The sequence below is a fragment of the Micrasema longulum genome, unplaced genomic scaffold, assembly GCF_059751315.1.
Source record: "Micrasema longulum isolate JH-2025_06_02 unplaced genomic scaffold, ASM5975131v1 h1tg000362l, whole genome shotgun sequence".
NCBI lineage: Eukaryota > Metazoa > Arthropoda > Insecta > Trichoptera > Brachycentridae > Micrasema > Micrasema longulum.
Window position 1 is genome coordinate 748,828 of NW_028277564.1, and position 18,818 is coordinate 767,645.

Here is an 18,818-nt window from a genome sequence, read left to right on the forward strand (position 1 = left end):
TATGTTTGAAAGATAATGTCGTTCAAATGTCCCCCACGGCGTTGTTTAATACGATGTCTAATTTTCATTAGATGAGCAAAGTAGGGTAAAAAAAATTACTACCCTGGCAACACTTGCGAAATTTCCATTATGTTTCTTCAACAATCTGACAGATGGAAAAATTATTCAATTTTTAAGTAATGCATTTGCTACTTAAAACATTCGTTTGTTAATTACACATGGAATGTGATGCCATCCTGTTTCTTTAAGATCCTAGCAGTATTTCTACACTTTAAAAGGACACAACGGGGCGTAGTTGAATTCAAATCAGGAGTTGCGTACTGAGCGACGTCTACAAAGAAACTAATGGGTCAAAATGTAAACCTACTCATTTAAAGTAGTTTAGTCGCCTTCTGTTTTTCATTTCATTTTTTTTTTTGCACCCCATCAGGCCAGGAGGCCCAATTACAGTGGTGAATTACATTACAGAACAACCAGGCTTGAGAAAAATCACATTTTTAAATTTTTGTGTTCTCACCGGGAATCGAACCCGGAACCTTCCGTGCGTGAGTCAAGCGTCTTAACCACTACACCACGGAGGCCGCCGCGTTTGATGTGTGTATGCGGTTTCTAGACTATTCTTAATTCTATGGTTTGAGGCATTATTTGAAATATCATGGAAATATCTTTGACAGAACAATTTTTGCATAGTTTTCTGACTTTATTCGATAAAATTGGGGAAGAGGATAATGAAGTGTTTGATAAAGATGTAGATAAGATGTCGGGAGGTTTCTTACAACGCGTTTCAATTCTCTCCATATTCCCAGAAAATTAAATAATATGAAACTAAAAAATCTTACATCAAAGAAAAAAAAAACAACAAAAGTTATTGTTACAATTTACTACTGAAATTAAAATTTCAGTAGTATGAAATTTAAAAACTTAAATTAAAATGAAAATAATAAAATAAAGATAGATTTGGCTTATCTGAGAAATACTCCTTTACCAGCAAAAAATAGAAAACTAAATAAACTTTGAAAACAATCACAAAAACACACTAATATGGCAAAATTACTGGAGCTAAACAGTGAATGAAAGGACAATTACAGCTGTCAAAACTCAAGTCAAAGTGCCATTTATTTAAATGAAATAAAATAAATTATTTAAATAGGAACATTGATGTACCCAGGATTAAATATTACAATTAAATAAGAAATATAATTAAAGATTATGAAAAAAACACATGAATTATAAAATATAATTTATTTTTTATTATTCACAGAGAACAAGCAAAATAACAATATCTCGTAATGTACATAGCAGTTGTATCCCGGGACAATAAAACTATAATATTACACTTTTAACGCAGCATTTAACATAATAAATAGTATCTTATGGTACTCAGAAATAGTATGCAAACCCTTACAAAGTAAATTACAAAAATAAATGCATTCTACCAAAGGTGTCAAAATTCCATGTCCAAATAGATCATTTTTCATATAAGTAATATTTTACATACCTAAATCACTTTCTACAAGAATGTTTTATTTTATTTTTATCTCAAATTCAGTAAATAATTGATTCCTCCTTTTTATCATCAAAATAATTTTAGGTAACGGCTCATAAGTTTAACTTAACAAATGGCTAGAGTTTATTAATTTGAAAATACTATATCATAAACATCTCTGTAATTACTAACAAAATGAACCTCGAGACCTTCTGTTATAAACGAAGGTAAATCGTTGTAGTCTTTCTTGTTTTCTTCAGGAAGTAATATGCACTTTACGCCAACTCTTTTAGCCTGAAATTTTAAAATGACATTCAAATTTAAAATAAATATTAATGTGGAAATTACATTTGGTAATAAATATTGTGTAATGGATGAAGATTACAGTTGTGTGTAAAATAGAACCAGAACCCTGAACAAGTGTTTTTGACTCGATGGTTTTTGAATAGTAAGTAATAGTAATAATAGGTAGTTTGAACTGAAATACTTCATTGCTCGTGGACTGGCACCTGAAGCGTAAGACTAATTACCTTCATGTAGCAGATGATCAAAATATGCTGCATTTGGTTTACTAATGCAGTGCTCTATGCACCACTGGGTGCAGATTGAGAAATTATGATACTGAATGTTTAAAAAAGTAAAAAACAAATTCTCAAGTGTAAAATCAAAATATAAACCTTTAACATTGATTTTGCTACTCTATGAATAAAATAACAACCTAAAATATGTAACACGTTACCAAGCAATATTAAGAATAGTGAGTTAAATACAGGAGTGAGACGTAAAATATGGTATAATACATGATGTGTCCGGAAAATAATGTCAGTTAGTCGAATACAAAGAAATTATTTAACTTTTTGTTACAACACATCAAAATTCCTCAAAATAGGCTCCTCCTGCGTTAATGCATCAGCTCCAGCAATTTTTCCAGGCATCGAATGTGCCACGGTAGGCCTCCTCCGGAATGCTCCTTAAGTCCGAAGTACAAGCTGCTTGGATCCCTTTAAAAGTCTCGAAATGCTTTTCTTTCATGGGTCCTTTCAGGCGTGGAAACAAAAAGAAGTCGGGGGGAGCCAGGTCCTGACTGTAGGGGGGCTGGGGAATCATTGGAACCCCTGCTTTGGACAGGTAGTTGGTGATGAAGAAGGCGCTGTGCTGTGGGCCAGCGCGTTGTCGTGATGCAACTTTCAGTCGTCTGAGATGTCAGGCCGGACGCGTTGAATCCTGTGTTTCAGTCTTTTTAGCATATCGACGTAAAATTTAGCTTTTACAGTTGTACCAGGTGGTACAAACTTGTGACGGAGCAGTCCATTGATATTAATTGTTCGTGCTAGATTTTAAAACCAGTCGACTGCATTAAATATTTGGGAATAAATGCAACGAGTATCGTCTTGATTTTGGGTCTGCTCATTCTGGCCTTCTCAGGGCGAGGGGACGCCGACCTTTTTCCGATCTGACAGGGCATCTTCTTTAAAGGCTATATTGATCATTTGAACAGTTTCCGCGGCAGTCTTGCCAAGTTTGATGCAAAACTTGATCACCATCCTTTTCTCTACGGAGTGCTCCATTTCGACTTTTGTACAAGGTCCCAAAACAACTTCCGCAGAAACGCATGTCCTCACTCTCCGGATGGTCAGAGAAGCCTGACAGACCCAGCGTTCGTTAGCTGACTTCCCCTACTACCATTCCCAACCGGTCCGCGTGCGCTCCAATGTACAGTTTCACAGACATTACTTTCCGGACACACCATGTATGTAATGTTTTTCAAATAAAATTATTATTAATGTAGGTGAAGTATGAAACAATCGAAGCAATATATAAGAACCTGCGTATGAGTTGTATACTTACAATTCAGCAGGATTTTCATTTTACGATCATTGTACAAATATTTTTGAAAAATAAATTTTAAAAATTCTGATTGATAAATTATTTTTATTCTGGCTATCATAAAGTCTTTTGTTTCAGATGCCAGTCCAGGTACAATGAAATAATGCAGTGAAAGTACTCCCTTCACATACCTGAAAACCGTTTCAAAGACCGTGAGTCTTCCTATTGGTTTCGCTCGTACGAAAAAGCAATGTGTTTTTGATCAGTAAAAAACTCTTTTTTTTTTCAATTTCATATATTGCGGTTATAATTGAATTTAACTTTACTACTATCACTGCCCCTTTCACTGTGAGTTTGGCAAATTATATGGAGGGTCTTTGTCGGATACTGTCATTCTTCCTCATGACCATGTTGCATAAACAAGTTCTAGCATAAACTGTGTATACTTGTATTAAATTCAGTCACAAAAGTAACTGTCTGTCTAATGAAATATTGCAGTATAAATCAACCGTTTGATCTTACGTTTCATATTGACATTGCTAGGAATCGAAATTGGAACCTCGAGCATGTTAGCAACCACTACACTACGAGGTAGACTTATCTTCGCTTGATTTCCTATTTCACGATTTTTATCTGAGAGTAACCTGGTTCTAGTTCATGTCCGCTAAATGTACAAATTATATTAATCATTAATTTTTTGCACAACAATTTCAGTGGTGAATTTCAGTGGTTCAGCACAGAACACACAGAAATAAGAAAAATCACATTAATTTTCGTGTTCTCACCGGGAATCGAATCTGGAACCGGCGTGAGTCAAGCACATTGACCACTACACCACTGAGGCCGCCAATTCACAAAATTTATTTTAATATTTTTCAACACCAGATATTTAAATTTAATTCGATATTAACTTACGGCGATAGTTTTTTCTTTGATCCCTCCAACTGGCAAAATTTTCCCTGTAAGTGATATTTCTCCCGTCATCGCAACATTCTGCCGGATGGGTGTGTTCATAGCTAGCGAAATAAGGGCTGTTGTAATGGTGCACCCTGCTGAAGGGCCATCTTTGGGAGTAGCGCCTTCCGGAACGTGCAGATGGATATGACTGTAACAAATATTTATTTATTTTAACATCAAAAATATTTTTCACTTTGTTTCATATTAATTTATAATTTTGTATAAATCACTTGAATTTACAGTTGTGCGTCAACCGGTTTTGAGGTTGCTTCCGCATTATCAAGACTTATGATCACCCGCGTCACTATTTACATTATGAAATATTGAAAGAAATGATAAGGAGAATGAAAGAAAGGGAGAGAAAGAAAATAATATTTATCATAACGGGAATATTTTTAGAAGAGGAGTTGAAGTGAAATTGAATTGATTATTAATAACCAAAAACTGTCCATAATACAATCCATACTAATATTATAAATGCAAAAGTGTGTTTTTTGATTTGTTTGCATTGCCTTCATGTCGTAACGGAGCGACTGATCGACCAGATTTTTTGCATAGGGATAGCCAGAGAGCTGAGAAGTGATATACTTTTTATCTTGAAAAAAATATCACTCCTTTGGGAGAATTTTTAGTAGAAAAATTAATTACTCTTTTACGTCGCAGCGGAGAGGCCGATTAATGTGATTTTTTACATAGTAATAGCCGGAGAGGTGACGTTTTTAACAAGCAACTTTTCATCTGTTAAAGTATCCAAATCCAATCCTTAATCCGAAAAGGTATCACTTAAAAGTAAAAAATAATAACGATGCACCATCACCATGGACTATTGGATTGTTGTTTGTTTTTTTGCATAGCGATAGTTGGGAGGACTGGCAATTAATACAGACTACTTTTTATCCCGAAAAAAAATATCATTCCATCTGTAAAATTCTTAATGTTAAACGAAAAAACGAATTGATTGACTAAAAAAAAGCTAATAAATTATATGCATATTTTAATAATATTTCGAGTATGTCCAAATTCTGAATTTTACGAAAATCACAAAATTTACTACTTAATTTAAAAACATAGGCAGAATGGTGTGTAATTACTTAAACCTACCATTCACAGGTCATACGAAACAAACAAACAAACCATAACGCCGTTTCCCTGTAGGGGTAGGCAGAGAGGATAGAATACCATATAACTCTCTCTTGCATATAGATCTTGCTTCCTCTACATTCATACATCTTCTCATGCATGCACGCCGATTCTTCCAACTTTTGACATGTCGCTTTAAAGTATTTGTTAGATTTGGTCATGCCATGTGTTACTCATATCATAAATGTCTTTAGCCGTTCTTTCGCTGTCCATTCGCTCTACATGTCCAAACCAATGTAGAAATCCTTTCTAGATTTTGTGAATAATACTAATCTCCGCCTTACATAATGTACGGATCTCGACATTTGTGCACCTGTAATCGCACATAATTCTTCAATAAATTTCCATATTTCCCTCCCGAAAATATTTTCCATCTGTGTTAAAATTAATATGTATTACAAAGGGTTTTGTAAAAATTAGCAAAAATTCTCTAAATATACCTGTTGTTTAAAAATGAGTTTGTTCCGTCTATTTCAGCCATAAAGTTTCTGGCAACAGTGAGAGCTATTCTGACGGACTCTTTCATTACATCCCCTAAATGTCCTGTCAGCTCTAAGGATCCATCACTCTTCGAATCTGGGGAGGCGTCTTTTCTCTTTGCAGTCTCAATAAATAATGTAGATCCACCTGTAAACAAATCCATGTAAAAAATAATAATAATATGGATACATACAACACACTCCTGTCGCCGGAATTTCTGAATTCGAACTGCCATGGTGTTATGTTGCTAGGACAACCAACCAAACAATTGTGTCATTTTGCGTCACTTTTGCCATATTACTACCTAATCTCCGAGTTTTGCCATTAAAAACGTCTAAAAATCGAACGATCTCGTTATATGTTATTGTACATTGTATTTTTTGTGTTTGTGTCCACGTCTAAGACTATTATAGCGACAAGTATAGCGTGTGTGCGCTTTAGAAAATAAGACTTAGTATAGTGTAGACAGGCGTGGTGGCGCAATCGGTTAGACGGCCAACCGGGAAACTGGCGCTGCGGGTTCAATTTCCGCCAGTTGCAAGAAAAATTTTTTTAATTGGTCTGGGTGTTGTTATGTATTTTTCATAACCTCTTTCCATATCCCCTCTTTCCCACCTACTGACAAGCCTTTAAATAGAGGCTTAGAGGGTTATTCCTTTAAAAAAAAAAAAAAATCTATAAGTGAGAACTTTTTTGCTGAAAATACACTGTATTTCTTTGGAAGTGTATGTTGCAAATTGAACATGTTATGTTTTCATGTTAAAATAAAGATTTATAAATTATTTTTAAGTTAACACATATTATTTTGCATTGTGCTTGGACAAACAAAAACAAAAGACACCATGACAGGTCGCTCATTAGCGATTTTAATTTGATAAACTACACAATTAAAAAAAAGTGTTCCATCTGAAGTGTCTTTTTTTATTTTGTCTCCTTTGCCTTAGTTATAATAAAAGCCTCTCAACAATAATCAATGTTATGATGATTTTAATTTGATTTTAAAAGTTTGTTGTTAAATGTGGTGTATTCAATTTGTTTTTTTTTTAAATAGCTAACTAACATTTTTTTATTATATTTTTATTAGATATGTGTTTGCAATAAATTACCAAAATTGACATATTTTCAAACTTATTTAGTCAGTGGTAATAATTAAAAATCGGTAATAAATGCAACCATTTAAAAATTATTTGTTTTAAGAAAAAACTCATATTTAACTGATTTTTAATTATAACTAATGTTTAAAGACGAGGCGTAAAAACTTTTATGGAAAGTTTTGAATCTTCTGCGGATTTATGTTTGGAGCGATATAAGTGCCAACGCATGGCAAACTAAAATAAATTCAAAGAAGAAGAACTGAAAAAAACTAAACATCAAAATTTTGCTACAACGTCGTTGTTCTGTATAATGTATCTGTACTTGTTCTACATAATATCCGGATCATAATTGAGAATTCAATTTTAGAAATAATTTATGGAAAATTATAAAATTTCAAAAAAATCCGTAAAATAAAATATATCAATTGAAAACAAACGCTTTTAAGTTTATATAAAGAACACATTCTAAAATTATTTTAATTATTATTTCATTACGTTAGAGTAGGTACTTTACGACTCACAATACATTATAATATTTTAGTTACCCATAGCCGTCCACGCAAGGCCCATCACAACACCAGGTGGAGTATCTTCATACATGCGGTCATGTGTGAAAACAGGTTTGCCAACAAAATCATTCAAATTTTCTGCATTGACGTTAACAAATTCGACTTCTTTCTTTACTATCTTAAATGCTACTTTTCTTATGACCTGTAAAAAATATTATGATTTAATCACAGCCAATTTTAAAAAAATAAAATAATAATGTATTGAATACTTTAATGCCAATCTCAATTACTTTTTTATTTAAAGTGCATGTTTCTTTTTATTTTTATATAATATAATAAATTTAATTGATCATTGCTCTTTAAGATGTAATAGCATAGTAATGACATTATTTAATATTTTATTTTAAAATTTGTTTGAAACCATAGAAAAATTAAATAATTACTACTTAGTGTTTCTTTTTCTATTAGAATTCAATATAACTCATGTGGAAATGAAATATACGTTTATACATTTATGATTCATATCATTAATTGTAGTGCTTTCACACTTATAGATATATATTGTATGTGCATGTTTCTTTACATTATTGTTATTATGGATAACTAATATAGCGCCATTTTCGTAATATACCTCAAGATTATATACTAGAATAAATTTCATTGATCATTGCTCTTTAAGACGTAATAACATAGTAATAACATTATTTGATATTTTTAATATTAATATATTTTTATAACCGAGTTGAACAGATTAAATCCGCACTGTGCCAGCAGGTGTCATGCATGACTTCGGACCCTCCCTTTTACATTTACTATTGATGATGCCTGTGGGGAGAACGATTGGTCTGTTGAACAGCCTACCGAGAGGTGGATCTTTTTTATGCTGGAATTACCAGTTTAAGACTCTTCCTCTTTTACTATGTATCATAATGTATACTAGTGACTTATTTGTCTTTGTTTACTATTGTTTTTATGGACCTTAATAATCTATTGGGCTTTTTTGTATCATGTTTTTGAAGTTATCTAATTATATAATTTATGTACATAGTAATTGGCAGTAGTGCAGTATTCTACATTCAAATAAATAAATATATATTGCTGTTTGAGGGAAAATTTTGTTTTCATAATAAAGATTACCTTTTCAATGTGTTTTTGTAAATTTCTTACACCACTTTCCCGACAATAACTTTTAATGAGGGAATGTAAGGAGTCATCACCAATTTCAATTTGCTTTTCATTCATTCCGCAGTCTTTCATAGCTTGAGGTATCAGATACTGTTTGGCGATGGCGAGTTTCTCTTCAGCAACATAACCTTCAAACAAAACATAAAGAATACCACTTAAAGCAAAGAAAGCTATAGTAAAATTGAGTCCTTCTTAATTAAATGTTAATGAATTCATTATTAAATAATTCCCTCTGTTGCAACAAATTTAGATCTAAATAACACCCTAGAGAGGAAATCCAGTCTGTCTGCAAACATTTGGACATATTCAAAACATTGTTGAATTAACTAACTGATAAAAGAGGAAGTATCAAAATTGGAAAATTGTTTTCAGGCATTGCCTAGTAGGTGAATTGGTTCAGCCGGATGAATCTCACCCACATGATAAAGGTTTCAGCTCTTTTACTTCACAAAAGTCAACAGATGGAAGAGTTGAGGAAATGTGGAGGTTTAAATATAGGCAGAACGGCGAATGTTACAGTGTGTAAATTGTACAGTGGCCACTTAAACCAGCCAATGACAGGTCATACGCCCTGTAAATGCCTAGACTTCCATATTCCCTTCTCAAAAATGGTTTCCCTCTGTTGCAACAAATTTAGATCTAAGTAACTATCTAGGGAGGAAATCCAGCCTGTCTGAAAACATTTGGACATACTCAAAACATTGTTGAATAATTTCATAATCATCATTCCCTTTCCACACCTAATGGTGCATAGGACACTGCATTCCAGCTGCAGCGTATCTTGATCATTTTTATTTTTTGTTTCATGAAGGTAAGTTGATTAGTTTTACGCTTCAGATGCCAATTCAGGAACTTTGAAATATTCTAGTGTAAAAACACCTTTTAAAATATTTTTCGTTTTATTAAAAAAAAAATCCCTATAAATTACATAGGTTTACAGTACACGTGAATAATAATTTTACAAAATGATAAGAAAAAAAATCTCACATAGGCATAGCCTGTACGTGGGTATACTGGTTTAATCAGCTTAACGTGACAGCACGAATTCATCTCAACCATATCGGGAATCGAACACGAGACCTCTTGCATGGTAGGCCACTGCACTAACCACTACACCACGAAGCTGACAAATAGAATAATTTAACAACTCAAATATTTATCTTTAAAAAATCCTTATTTGATACATTATTTACATTATGATACATTATACATTATTTACATTATGTAGTGGAACCAATATGTGAAATGATTTAATGCAGTAAGAAGTATGTAAGTACCTAGATATTCTTTTAAAATCTATAAAATGGTAACATATTCTACCATAAAGATAATCTACAAAATTAACATAGCTAACAAAATTTATTTATTAAGTATTTTTCTTTGGACTCTTTGGATTTGTTAATAATGTTTTCCTTTCTGGGAAATCCTATCCCAAGGAATACATTTTAGAGGTTTTTTTTTTGACAAAGAACAGTTTTTTTTCTTATTGTAATAAATAAATAAAAATATTTTAAGTTAAGAAATTCAATGAAAGTAGAAAAAAGTATTTTCTGTTGTTACCTGACATGTCAATCATTTCCATTCGATCCCTTAATGGTTCTGGAATAGTATCAATAACGTTTGCTGTGCAGATAAATAATACTTTGGAAAGATCGACAGCTACATCCAAATAGTGGTCTAGGAAATTGACATTTTGTTCCGGGTCAAGCAACTCTAAAAGAGCAGAACTAGGATCGCCTTGGTAACCCCTGAAAAAAAAATCTTGTTTTAAACTGCATATTTCAATATATTTATTAAAAAGCAAACTTAACAAAAATATAGATATTTACTAATCAAATCCTATACCTATATAGCGCGACGCGCCGCTAAATGCGAGGTATAGGAGTGATTAACATTTTTTTAAAGTCATAAAAACTTCAATAGATACGAGGGTTGATGATAAGTTCCACTCCTAACCAGCTTCGAGTTGACCAGCCAAGCCGATGTCAATGCATTATATAGCCTAATATGCCTACATGTATTGTAAAGTATCAAGTGACAAGCTGAAAACTGCAATGGTTTAGTTAAAACAGGCCGCTGACCATTGCAAAATGCTGGAAAATGCTCCAGCACACAATAATAATGATAATAATTTTTTACAATTTTTACAGCGCTGTTTTTGTGAGTAATCACTTCAAGGCCGCTGTACATTATACTATTATTAATTACATAACTCTTAATTACTATTTACTTACAGACAACAAACTTTTACACATATTATGTTTGTACTTCTAAAAATTATATCTAAAAGTAGCACTTTTCAAGTCAGGAAACGATTTCACTAATAAACAAGTTTTAATTTTTTTTCTGAAAAGCGATTCTGTTGCACGATTTGAACTTCTGAAGGTAAAGCGTTTCACGCCAAAGGTCAAGCCCTATTACCAAATTTGGAACTCTGGTTGCGTAAATGTGGTTGTATCACTTTCCCTACAGCAGAACAGGAGGCCGAGCAGAGAGTGAGGCGCCTATCTGCCAGCTTGTCTGGAAAGCAGAGTTCCTTAAGAGTAGCCGTGTTATGCATTGCCTTGTACATTAACCAACACATCTTAAACTCGACCCTTTCTGGAAAACGTAGCCAGTGAAGACTACGAAGCAACGGCGGAAGCACAAGGCGTTAATCTCAATGACTGCTATTCACGAAGCTGGAATTGACTTGGTTGATCACTATTATTCACCTGATCTAGCCCCCCAGTGACTACCGCCTATACCCAAAACTCAAGAAACATTTGCATGGAAATAAATTTTTGGATGACAATGAGGTTGTGTGCTGTGTAGACGGACAAATGTTCTACTAGGAAGCTATAGAAATGTTGGAGCATCGTTGGAAGAAGTGCATACAAGGAAAAAAAGATAAGAAAAATAAAAATTATATTTTTTAAAAAGGTAAAAAGTTACTTACTTTCCAATTTTATCAACTTCATCAATCAGAACAAGGGGGTTTTCAGTTTTGGTTTTCTTTAAACACTGAATGATTTTTCCTGGCATGGCTCCCACATACGTTCTGCGATGACCCTTAATCTCTGCCACGTCTGTCATTCCTCCCACAGAGAACCTGAAGTACTCTCTGTGGAGAGCTCGAGCGATGGAACGAGCTTCGAAATACAAACATATCATTCCAAATTGACAAAACATATTATTTGCTGAAGCATAAAGGCAATTAAATACATTTTACGAGACATATATCTGTAAAAACTTATTCTATGCCGTAGGAGCGGATTATCCAAACAGCTTGAGTATTATTGGTTTTTCCCAACAACTCGAGCAACCAGTGTATGGAAGGTCTAAGAACTTACATCATCTTTTTTTAAAGATTGCACAATACTGATATTTTATTATATCATGCATAATAGATTTTTTTTTTTTTATCAATTTCGTATTATTAAACCATGGAATGCGGGTGACTCACCCGCCGTGTACTTGCCCTGTACATGAGCACCTCTATTATAACCTCAGAGTAATAATGCGTAACCTAGAGAGAAGCCCTATCACTATGTTTCATAGAACGCAAGCGATGTTGGTTTGTTGGTTAGCAACCAATTGGTGGCCATTTTGTTTTATTTGAAAACATAAACATAACGGTTCGATCGGATGCTTTTGTAGCTGTGTTTGGCTATGTTTGTAAATAACTTGGATGTTTACGTTATAATAAATAAAAATCAACTATGGTGAATTGCAGTATGTTTGGTTGCAGCAGTAGGAGCGTCAAAGGTGTTAAAGGAATCAGTTTTCACAGGTAATTGATTCCAAATATTTTCCCATGATTTACATTGATTTTTGGCATTTATTGTCCCGTGTATCATGTTGCTTAAAAACTTTCCTTATATCAACATATTTACTACGGATACTATTTTTCCTCAATTTAGAGGATAAATTTGTGAATCAAAGTATCTTTACTGTTGATTATAGGCAGTATGTCAGGCCCGCACTAGGCATCTATATAAAGTTTGAGTTTTTATTGAGTAGAGGTCGATTACAATTTTACTCGAAAATAGCAACGTTAACCTTGAAATCGCATCTAAAATGACGTGTCCAAATTTCAGGCCGCTACGACTCGCCATTTCGGAGATGTGACGGACAAACAAACAAACTCAACACAGGACTTTGGTTCAATGGAGTTAGGATTTATGTCTCAATGAATATAACATAAATATATTGTGAATAAAATGAATAAATAAATAAAAAAATAAACACAAACATGTATTTTCAGTTTTATAAAATAAATATAGGCGAATTATAGAAAAATAAATTGGAATAACCCTGCAATGATGAATACACGGGTACATATTTGCAACTAATTACAATGCAAATTAATATCCATTTGGCAATTCTCGACCTCAGTACGGCCCATTGTTTTGCTGCAAACTGAACCTAACTTAATACCCAATAGTCATAGAATGGTTTTCCTACGTTTGGGCTCCTCTCTAGGTTACGCATTATAACTCTGAGATTATAACACATTTTAAAATGCATTTTTTTTATTCATTTATGTTATACTGAAATTATTTACTGATTAAAAATAGAATCAACAAATTACTGTAAGATGTCACTCTCCATTATGTACACAATAATTGATTTTTCTTTTATGTAATAGGAACGTTAATGTAAATATATGTATTAAATTTATTTAAAAATTGTATTTAGTTGTAATATTACATACTTATATTTTTAACTGAATAAACTAAAAAAAAATAATCCGTGTAGCCACTCACCAATGCTGGTTTTTCCGATGCCAGGAGGTCCATGGAAACACAATATTTTGCCCTGGGTAGATCCTTTCAGTTGTGATACGGCTATAAACTCTAATATTCTCTTCTTGATGTCCTCCATACCATAGTGATCATGATCTAACACTTTACTTGCCTCATCAATATCTAAGTTCTCTTTGGAAGAAACTCCCCAGGGTAATGATGTTAACCAATCTAGATAATTACGGGTGACGCTAAAAAACACAATAAAACCAATGGTAAACAATTATTTATTTAACACTTTGCATACATACACAATTTTTATACATATAAGGGTGGGCACATTACCTTAAGGCAAGTACATGGACATATTCTAGGTACCGACATATACAGAATCTTATAATTTAGACAAAATTTAAAACAAAAATTAACAAAAAACTTACACTATACTATGAAGATAAATATGTACAAAGGTAAATATGTGCAAACATTTAATTTTTTGTTTTCCAAATTCTATTCTTGTATAATATAACTTTACCGGTGACACATCACATATATTGTCAATTATAAGTTTGAAATCATTTTTAGTCTAGTATTATAACCGTATTATTGTGTATATTACTGTAGATTTCAATAAATATATTGTAAATATTGGCATACAACTTACTTAAATTCAGAGCTATGACTTTCAAGAAAGTTTAATTTGGTCAATTCTTCTTCAATAACGACATTGATTGCTTCCGGAACCTGTTTATCTTTAATTCTCTCTCTGAATTTCTCTCCTACGGCATCTTTATCATCTTTCTCAATACCTAATTCTTTTTTGATAGCCTGTCAACACAAACAAAAATTATAAACATAAAAATTACACATACTAAAAATTATGAGAGCAACACATTCACACTACACGGGTTACAAAGACAGCACGAGCTTGTGGGACACTGACCCCTACCCCCTAAAAATATTCAGAACCTTAACTATGATTTGATATATAGATGGAAACAGTTTTTATTTTAATTTTGAAACTTCATTTTAAGAGTTCTATTTTAACATTTTGATAACAGTATATACTCCTAAACAATGAATAAATTTACGTAACAAATTGACAGCTGAAAAAAAGATACAATGAACAGGAAATCCACTTGACAGTTCATTTATTTTCTTTAAATACTTGAAAAAAATATTGTAGGTGGTTTAAGTTTTCATAAATACCTTCAGTTGTTCTTGTAGTATGAATTTCCTATGTTGTTGTTTTACTTTTTCTTCCACTTCCCGCCCAATCTTCTCTTGCAACTTTGATAGCTCTAATTCTTTCTTTAATAATGATAATGACAACATTAATCTGTTTGGTATCTGAAATAAAAACAAAAATAATCCATTAATAACAATACAAAATATTACTTAAAACTTTATCTTTCTCAACATGGAATATTGTTAGCCTCGAATCATTTTGGACATTTATAATTTATTGATAGCTCTGAAAAAAACTAAATATATAACTTTTTTAAAGTATAAAGTTTTTTTAACCTGAAACTTAAAAAGTAACAGAACTATATTACACTTACATTTACTTCTTCTAAAACAGCTTGCAAGTCAGGAGCATCTGCTCCAGTCAATGCTGCACCGAGATCACTCAAGTAGACTGGATTATCTACTACTCTCTGTCCCTGATGCAGCATTTGATGAAGACTCTCTCTGAAATTCAAATACATATATTAGGAGATTATAGAGAAACTTTGCTATAAATATAATGAGTTTTAGGCATTTCTTTTAGGTTTAACTTCCTATGTTTTTACAGCCTTTCTGAGTACTGATGGTGTTCTTCTGGTTTGTTATGTTATGCATTATTTGCACTTCTTTCGGACGTTTTGGACATCAATACAACATCTAACCAGCTCAGATGATGGATGCCACGATACTGTCAAAAACGTCAGCAAGGAGAGCAAACAACACACAGCATTACAAGCTTAGAAAAACATTGGTAGTACTTTTTAAAAAGTATTCTGCCATTTCACAATCTAATGAATAAAAAAATAATGAATTGTGGCAAATATGGAATAAGATTTTTAATTGTAAGTCTCAAAATTTTGCAGATATCAAAGATAAAGCTATCAAAACTAATGAATCAACTCTTTAAATAAATTTTCCTAAGAAATGTGAATTATTAATCAAAACTAACTTACAACTTTTTTTTTACATCTACTGATAATGATAAGCGGGAACGTCTAAAACAGTAGCAAAAAAAATCCATGTATCTACGTGAATTGTTAAAATCCCGCATTTTACTCAGAATGTTACTACATACTACTTAATGAATTTCTTTACTATGCAATGGGTTTAAGTTTTATTAATTTGAATTTACCTGTATAATGGATTGAGGCTGATTATATCTCTTATAGTCTTGATTACTTCCTGCGTCAGTGCTTTAACTTCTTCTGAATGCTTGAACTTATCATGCACAATATTTTCCACTTCCACCATTAGAACAGGTTCTTTGGATTTCTCAACCGTTCCATCGGCATTTTGAACAAAAGGTTCAACCTTTGCATTTTTAGACATATTTTTCAAATTGCGATGCTTTCTTCTACGGCGCTCTGCATCCGTCTCTTCAACAGTAACGTTAATATCATGTTTAAATGGTGGAAACTTCAATTTCATAACTGCACAGACATACGAAGCATCGGCATTGGGTGTGTGGCGAATTTATGAAAATGATTACGACAAAAATATATTGTCAATATATAAATACATAAAATATAATCATACACAATTTCAAAATAATTTATGTAAGAGTAGAGCAAAAAAATAGTAATTGTGATTTTATATTTTTAATTTAAAAGGGAAAACATTTTTTAAGGGAATACAGAAGTTTGAGCATTTGCAGGGCTTAGGGAGGGGGCCGCTTTAACTAATAAAAACATGCTCATAACAACATATTATTTATTCTCTCTCAACGTTTTATTTATTTATACACAGTTTCCTATTATATTTCTTAATTTTTTTTTATTTGTCCCAGCTTCAATTTTTATAGTTGTATTTTTATTCTTTATTCGGATAACCAACACCTACAATTATCATATATAGAAAATAAAACAAATAACAAATAAGCCAATTGCAGGTTTTCACAAATAGTTGTTGATCATTCTTGTATATAAAACAAGAAATCTATTTTATTGTAATTAAATAGACTGAATGAGTCGGCAGATAAATTAAATGCTTACGCTTCAGGTGCCAGTGCAGGGACAATAAATTATTGATCCATAGATACACTGAAAATAAAGACTAAAATGTAATTTCTAACCTGGAGGTGGTTCCTCCATACTATCCTTCAGCTGTCCCGTTATTTTGATTCTCCGGTGAGCCATTACCACCAGCCTAAGTTTATCTCCCATATCCTGCATCTCGTGTATCTGAGCAAAGGTGCCGATGTTGTATATCTCATCCAAACTGTGCACGACATCTCCTTCCAATTCTTCATTTTTCTTCAAAAATATTCCGGCGTATGGTTGGTTCAGTTTCACTTTACGCCTCAGAAGGTCAATCAGAACCGGGTTTGTTACCTGTAAATTCAGTACTTATTAACTTGTACATATATTTATTTATTTTACTCTAGTAAAATGGCCTGAAGGCGTAAAGCCAATTTTACCAAAGTATTATTAAAAATCATCATACATCATTCATTTTCCGCGCCTAATGATGCATAGGGCACTGCATTGGTACACCAATTGCAGCGTATCTTGATCACTTTTTGTTACATGAAGGTAAGATGATCAGTCTTACGCTTCAGGTACCAGTCCAGTGGAATATTCTAGTATGAAACTACCCTTCGAAATAAATATTTCATTTCAACCACGTCGGGAATCGAACCCGAGACCTCTTGCATGGTAGGCAAACGCGCTGACCCTTACACCATGAGTCCGACCTCGTAGCTTCTAAAGAGCTTAGGTCTAGTATATAACTTATAGTGATATCTTCTGATAATTACGAAAGGTTTTAAGATTGCATGAAAAAGAAAAATGATTGCATCATAATGTAAAGAATATGTATTTTACAAGCAGAAATTTTATTATCAAAGGGATACTATAAATAATGAAATGTACATAAACAAACCTCGACAAGTTTGATAAACCTGGGGAAGACGGGGTTTTTATTTATGGCTATGACTGGTAACTGTGGCCAAACTTCTGGTACAGCAACAGTAGCAGGTAACTGGGCTTGGCCTAAAATAGGCTCGTCGTTATCCGAAGAAATTTCTGTATCAGTGTCTTTTTCATCATTCCGCTTCGAACTATAATATCTGACATTATAAGGAAAATTTAACTGAATCGCATTCACTGGTCTGCACGGTGTAAAACCACAATGGCTAAATGAATTACATTTACTACCGAGATTTCCGAGTATTTTCTCACCACCCTTCTCACACTGACGTATAACACGAGAGTGACTTTTAGAAGTCAATGAAGATAATTCGTAGACTCCAGAGGTTAAAAAAGAATTACGAGATAAATTATGTACAACACTTATAGATCTTTTAAAATTATGCATTATGTTCACTTGGTCTATGTTTTTCGTAAAAAATGAACTAGAGACGCATACTAATTTATTTCTTATCATAATAAACTAATAACCTAAAATATATTACAACAAGAATAATAGCGAAAAATAACAACTGCCTAAATGTGGACTGTCAGATTGTCAGACGATGTGTATAATCTCTGGTCAGATGTAAAGATCCAAAGATAAAATAAAATGTTCAAAAATTGTCTCTGACCACTTAGAATGATATTGTTTGTGCTAGAATGTTGTATCATCATCACTAAATAAAATACATATTATAATAAAAATACCAATAACCAATACTGTAAAAAGATGATTGAAAGTAGTGAAAAAGAATTGTCCTACCGAACTGTGCAAAATATAAAGCATAAAAAGACCTCCCTTTCTTCCTTATTTTCGTAATTCTACTCATTTACTTTATATTATGTTATCTGACTAATCAAAAAAGGGTTGACTAAGAGTTTAGATAAACAAAAAACCATGTTATTGGACCATCTTTTCCATTAGGGCACGGGCCCAAGGTCCCCGACCTGATGAAGGCCTCAAAATTCTACAAGGGTCCCTTTCCAAAAGCCCCAACCTCAGTATTTCCAGGTGCCCCTGCATAGCCTAAGATAGCTCTGCATATGAATATAGAGCAAGAGAAGATAAAAAAAAGAAATATCAGTGGTCTAATGACTAAGATGTTTGACTCATGCATAAAAAGTGTCAGGTTCGATTCCCGGTGAGAACACAAAAATTTGAAACATTTTTTTCTCAAGCTTGTGTGTTTTGGATTCAAAATATAGAGAGTAATTAGTTTGAAGATTTTTATTTTGCATTTCTTTGTATAATGGACACACTTATGATTACACATCAA

General features: G+C 32.7%; 1 protein-coding gene across 4 annotated transcripts; it reads right to left on the minus strand.

Annotated features, from left to right (window-relative positions):
- Positions 1–1,230: 1,230 nt before the first annotated feature.
- Lon (lon protease homolog, mitochondrial) lies at positions 1,231–18,137 on the minus strand. 4 transcript variants are annotated; one of them, XM_088225441.1, is made up of 15 exons: positions 17,513–18,111; positions 16,704–16,962; positions 15,765–16,008; positions 15,586–15,627; positions 14,968–15,097; positions 14,615–14,755; positions 14,070–14,233; positions 13,427–13,656; positions 11,617–11,809; positions 10,239–10,426; positions 8,631–8,806; positions 7,530–7,695; positions 5,851–6,037; positions 4,229–4,418; positions 1,231–1,780 (listed from the first exon to the last, which is right to left on the minus strand). In XM_088225441.1, exons 1-15 carry the CDS (start codon positions 18,014–18,016, stop codon positions 1,634–1,636), a joined length of 2,961 nt encoding a protein of 986 aa, XP_088081567.1. In that variant the 5' UTR covers positions 18,017–18,111; the 3' UTR covers positions 1,231–1,633. The 4 variants fall into 4 exon arrangements, with proteins under 4 accessions (XP_088081567.1, XP_088081566.1, XP_088081570.1 ...); XM_088225440.1 differs by having other exon boundaries at positions 15,765–16,062; positions 17,513–18,110; XM_088225444.1 differs by lacking the exon at positions 15,586–15,627 and having other exon boundaries at positions 17,513–18,137.
- Positions 18,138–18,818: the final 681 nt, after the last annotated feature.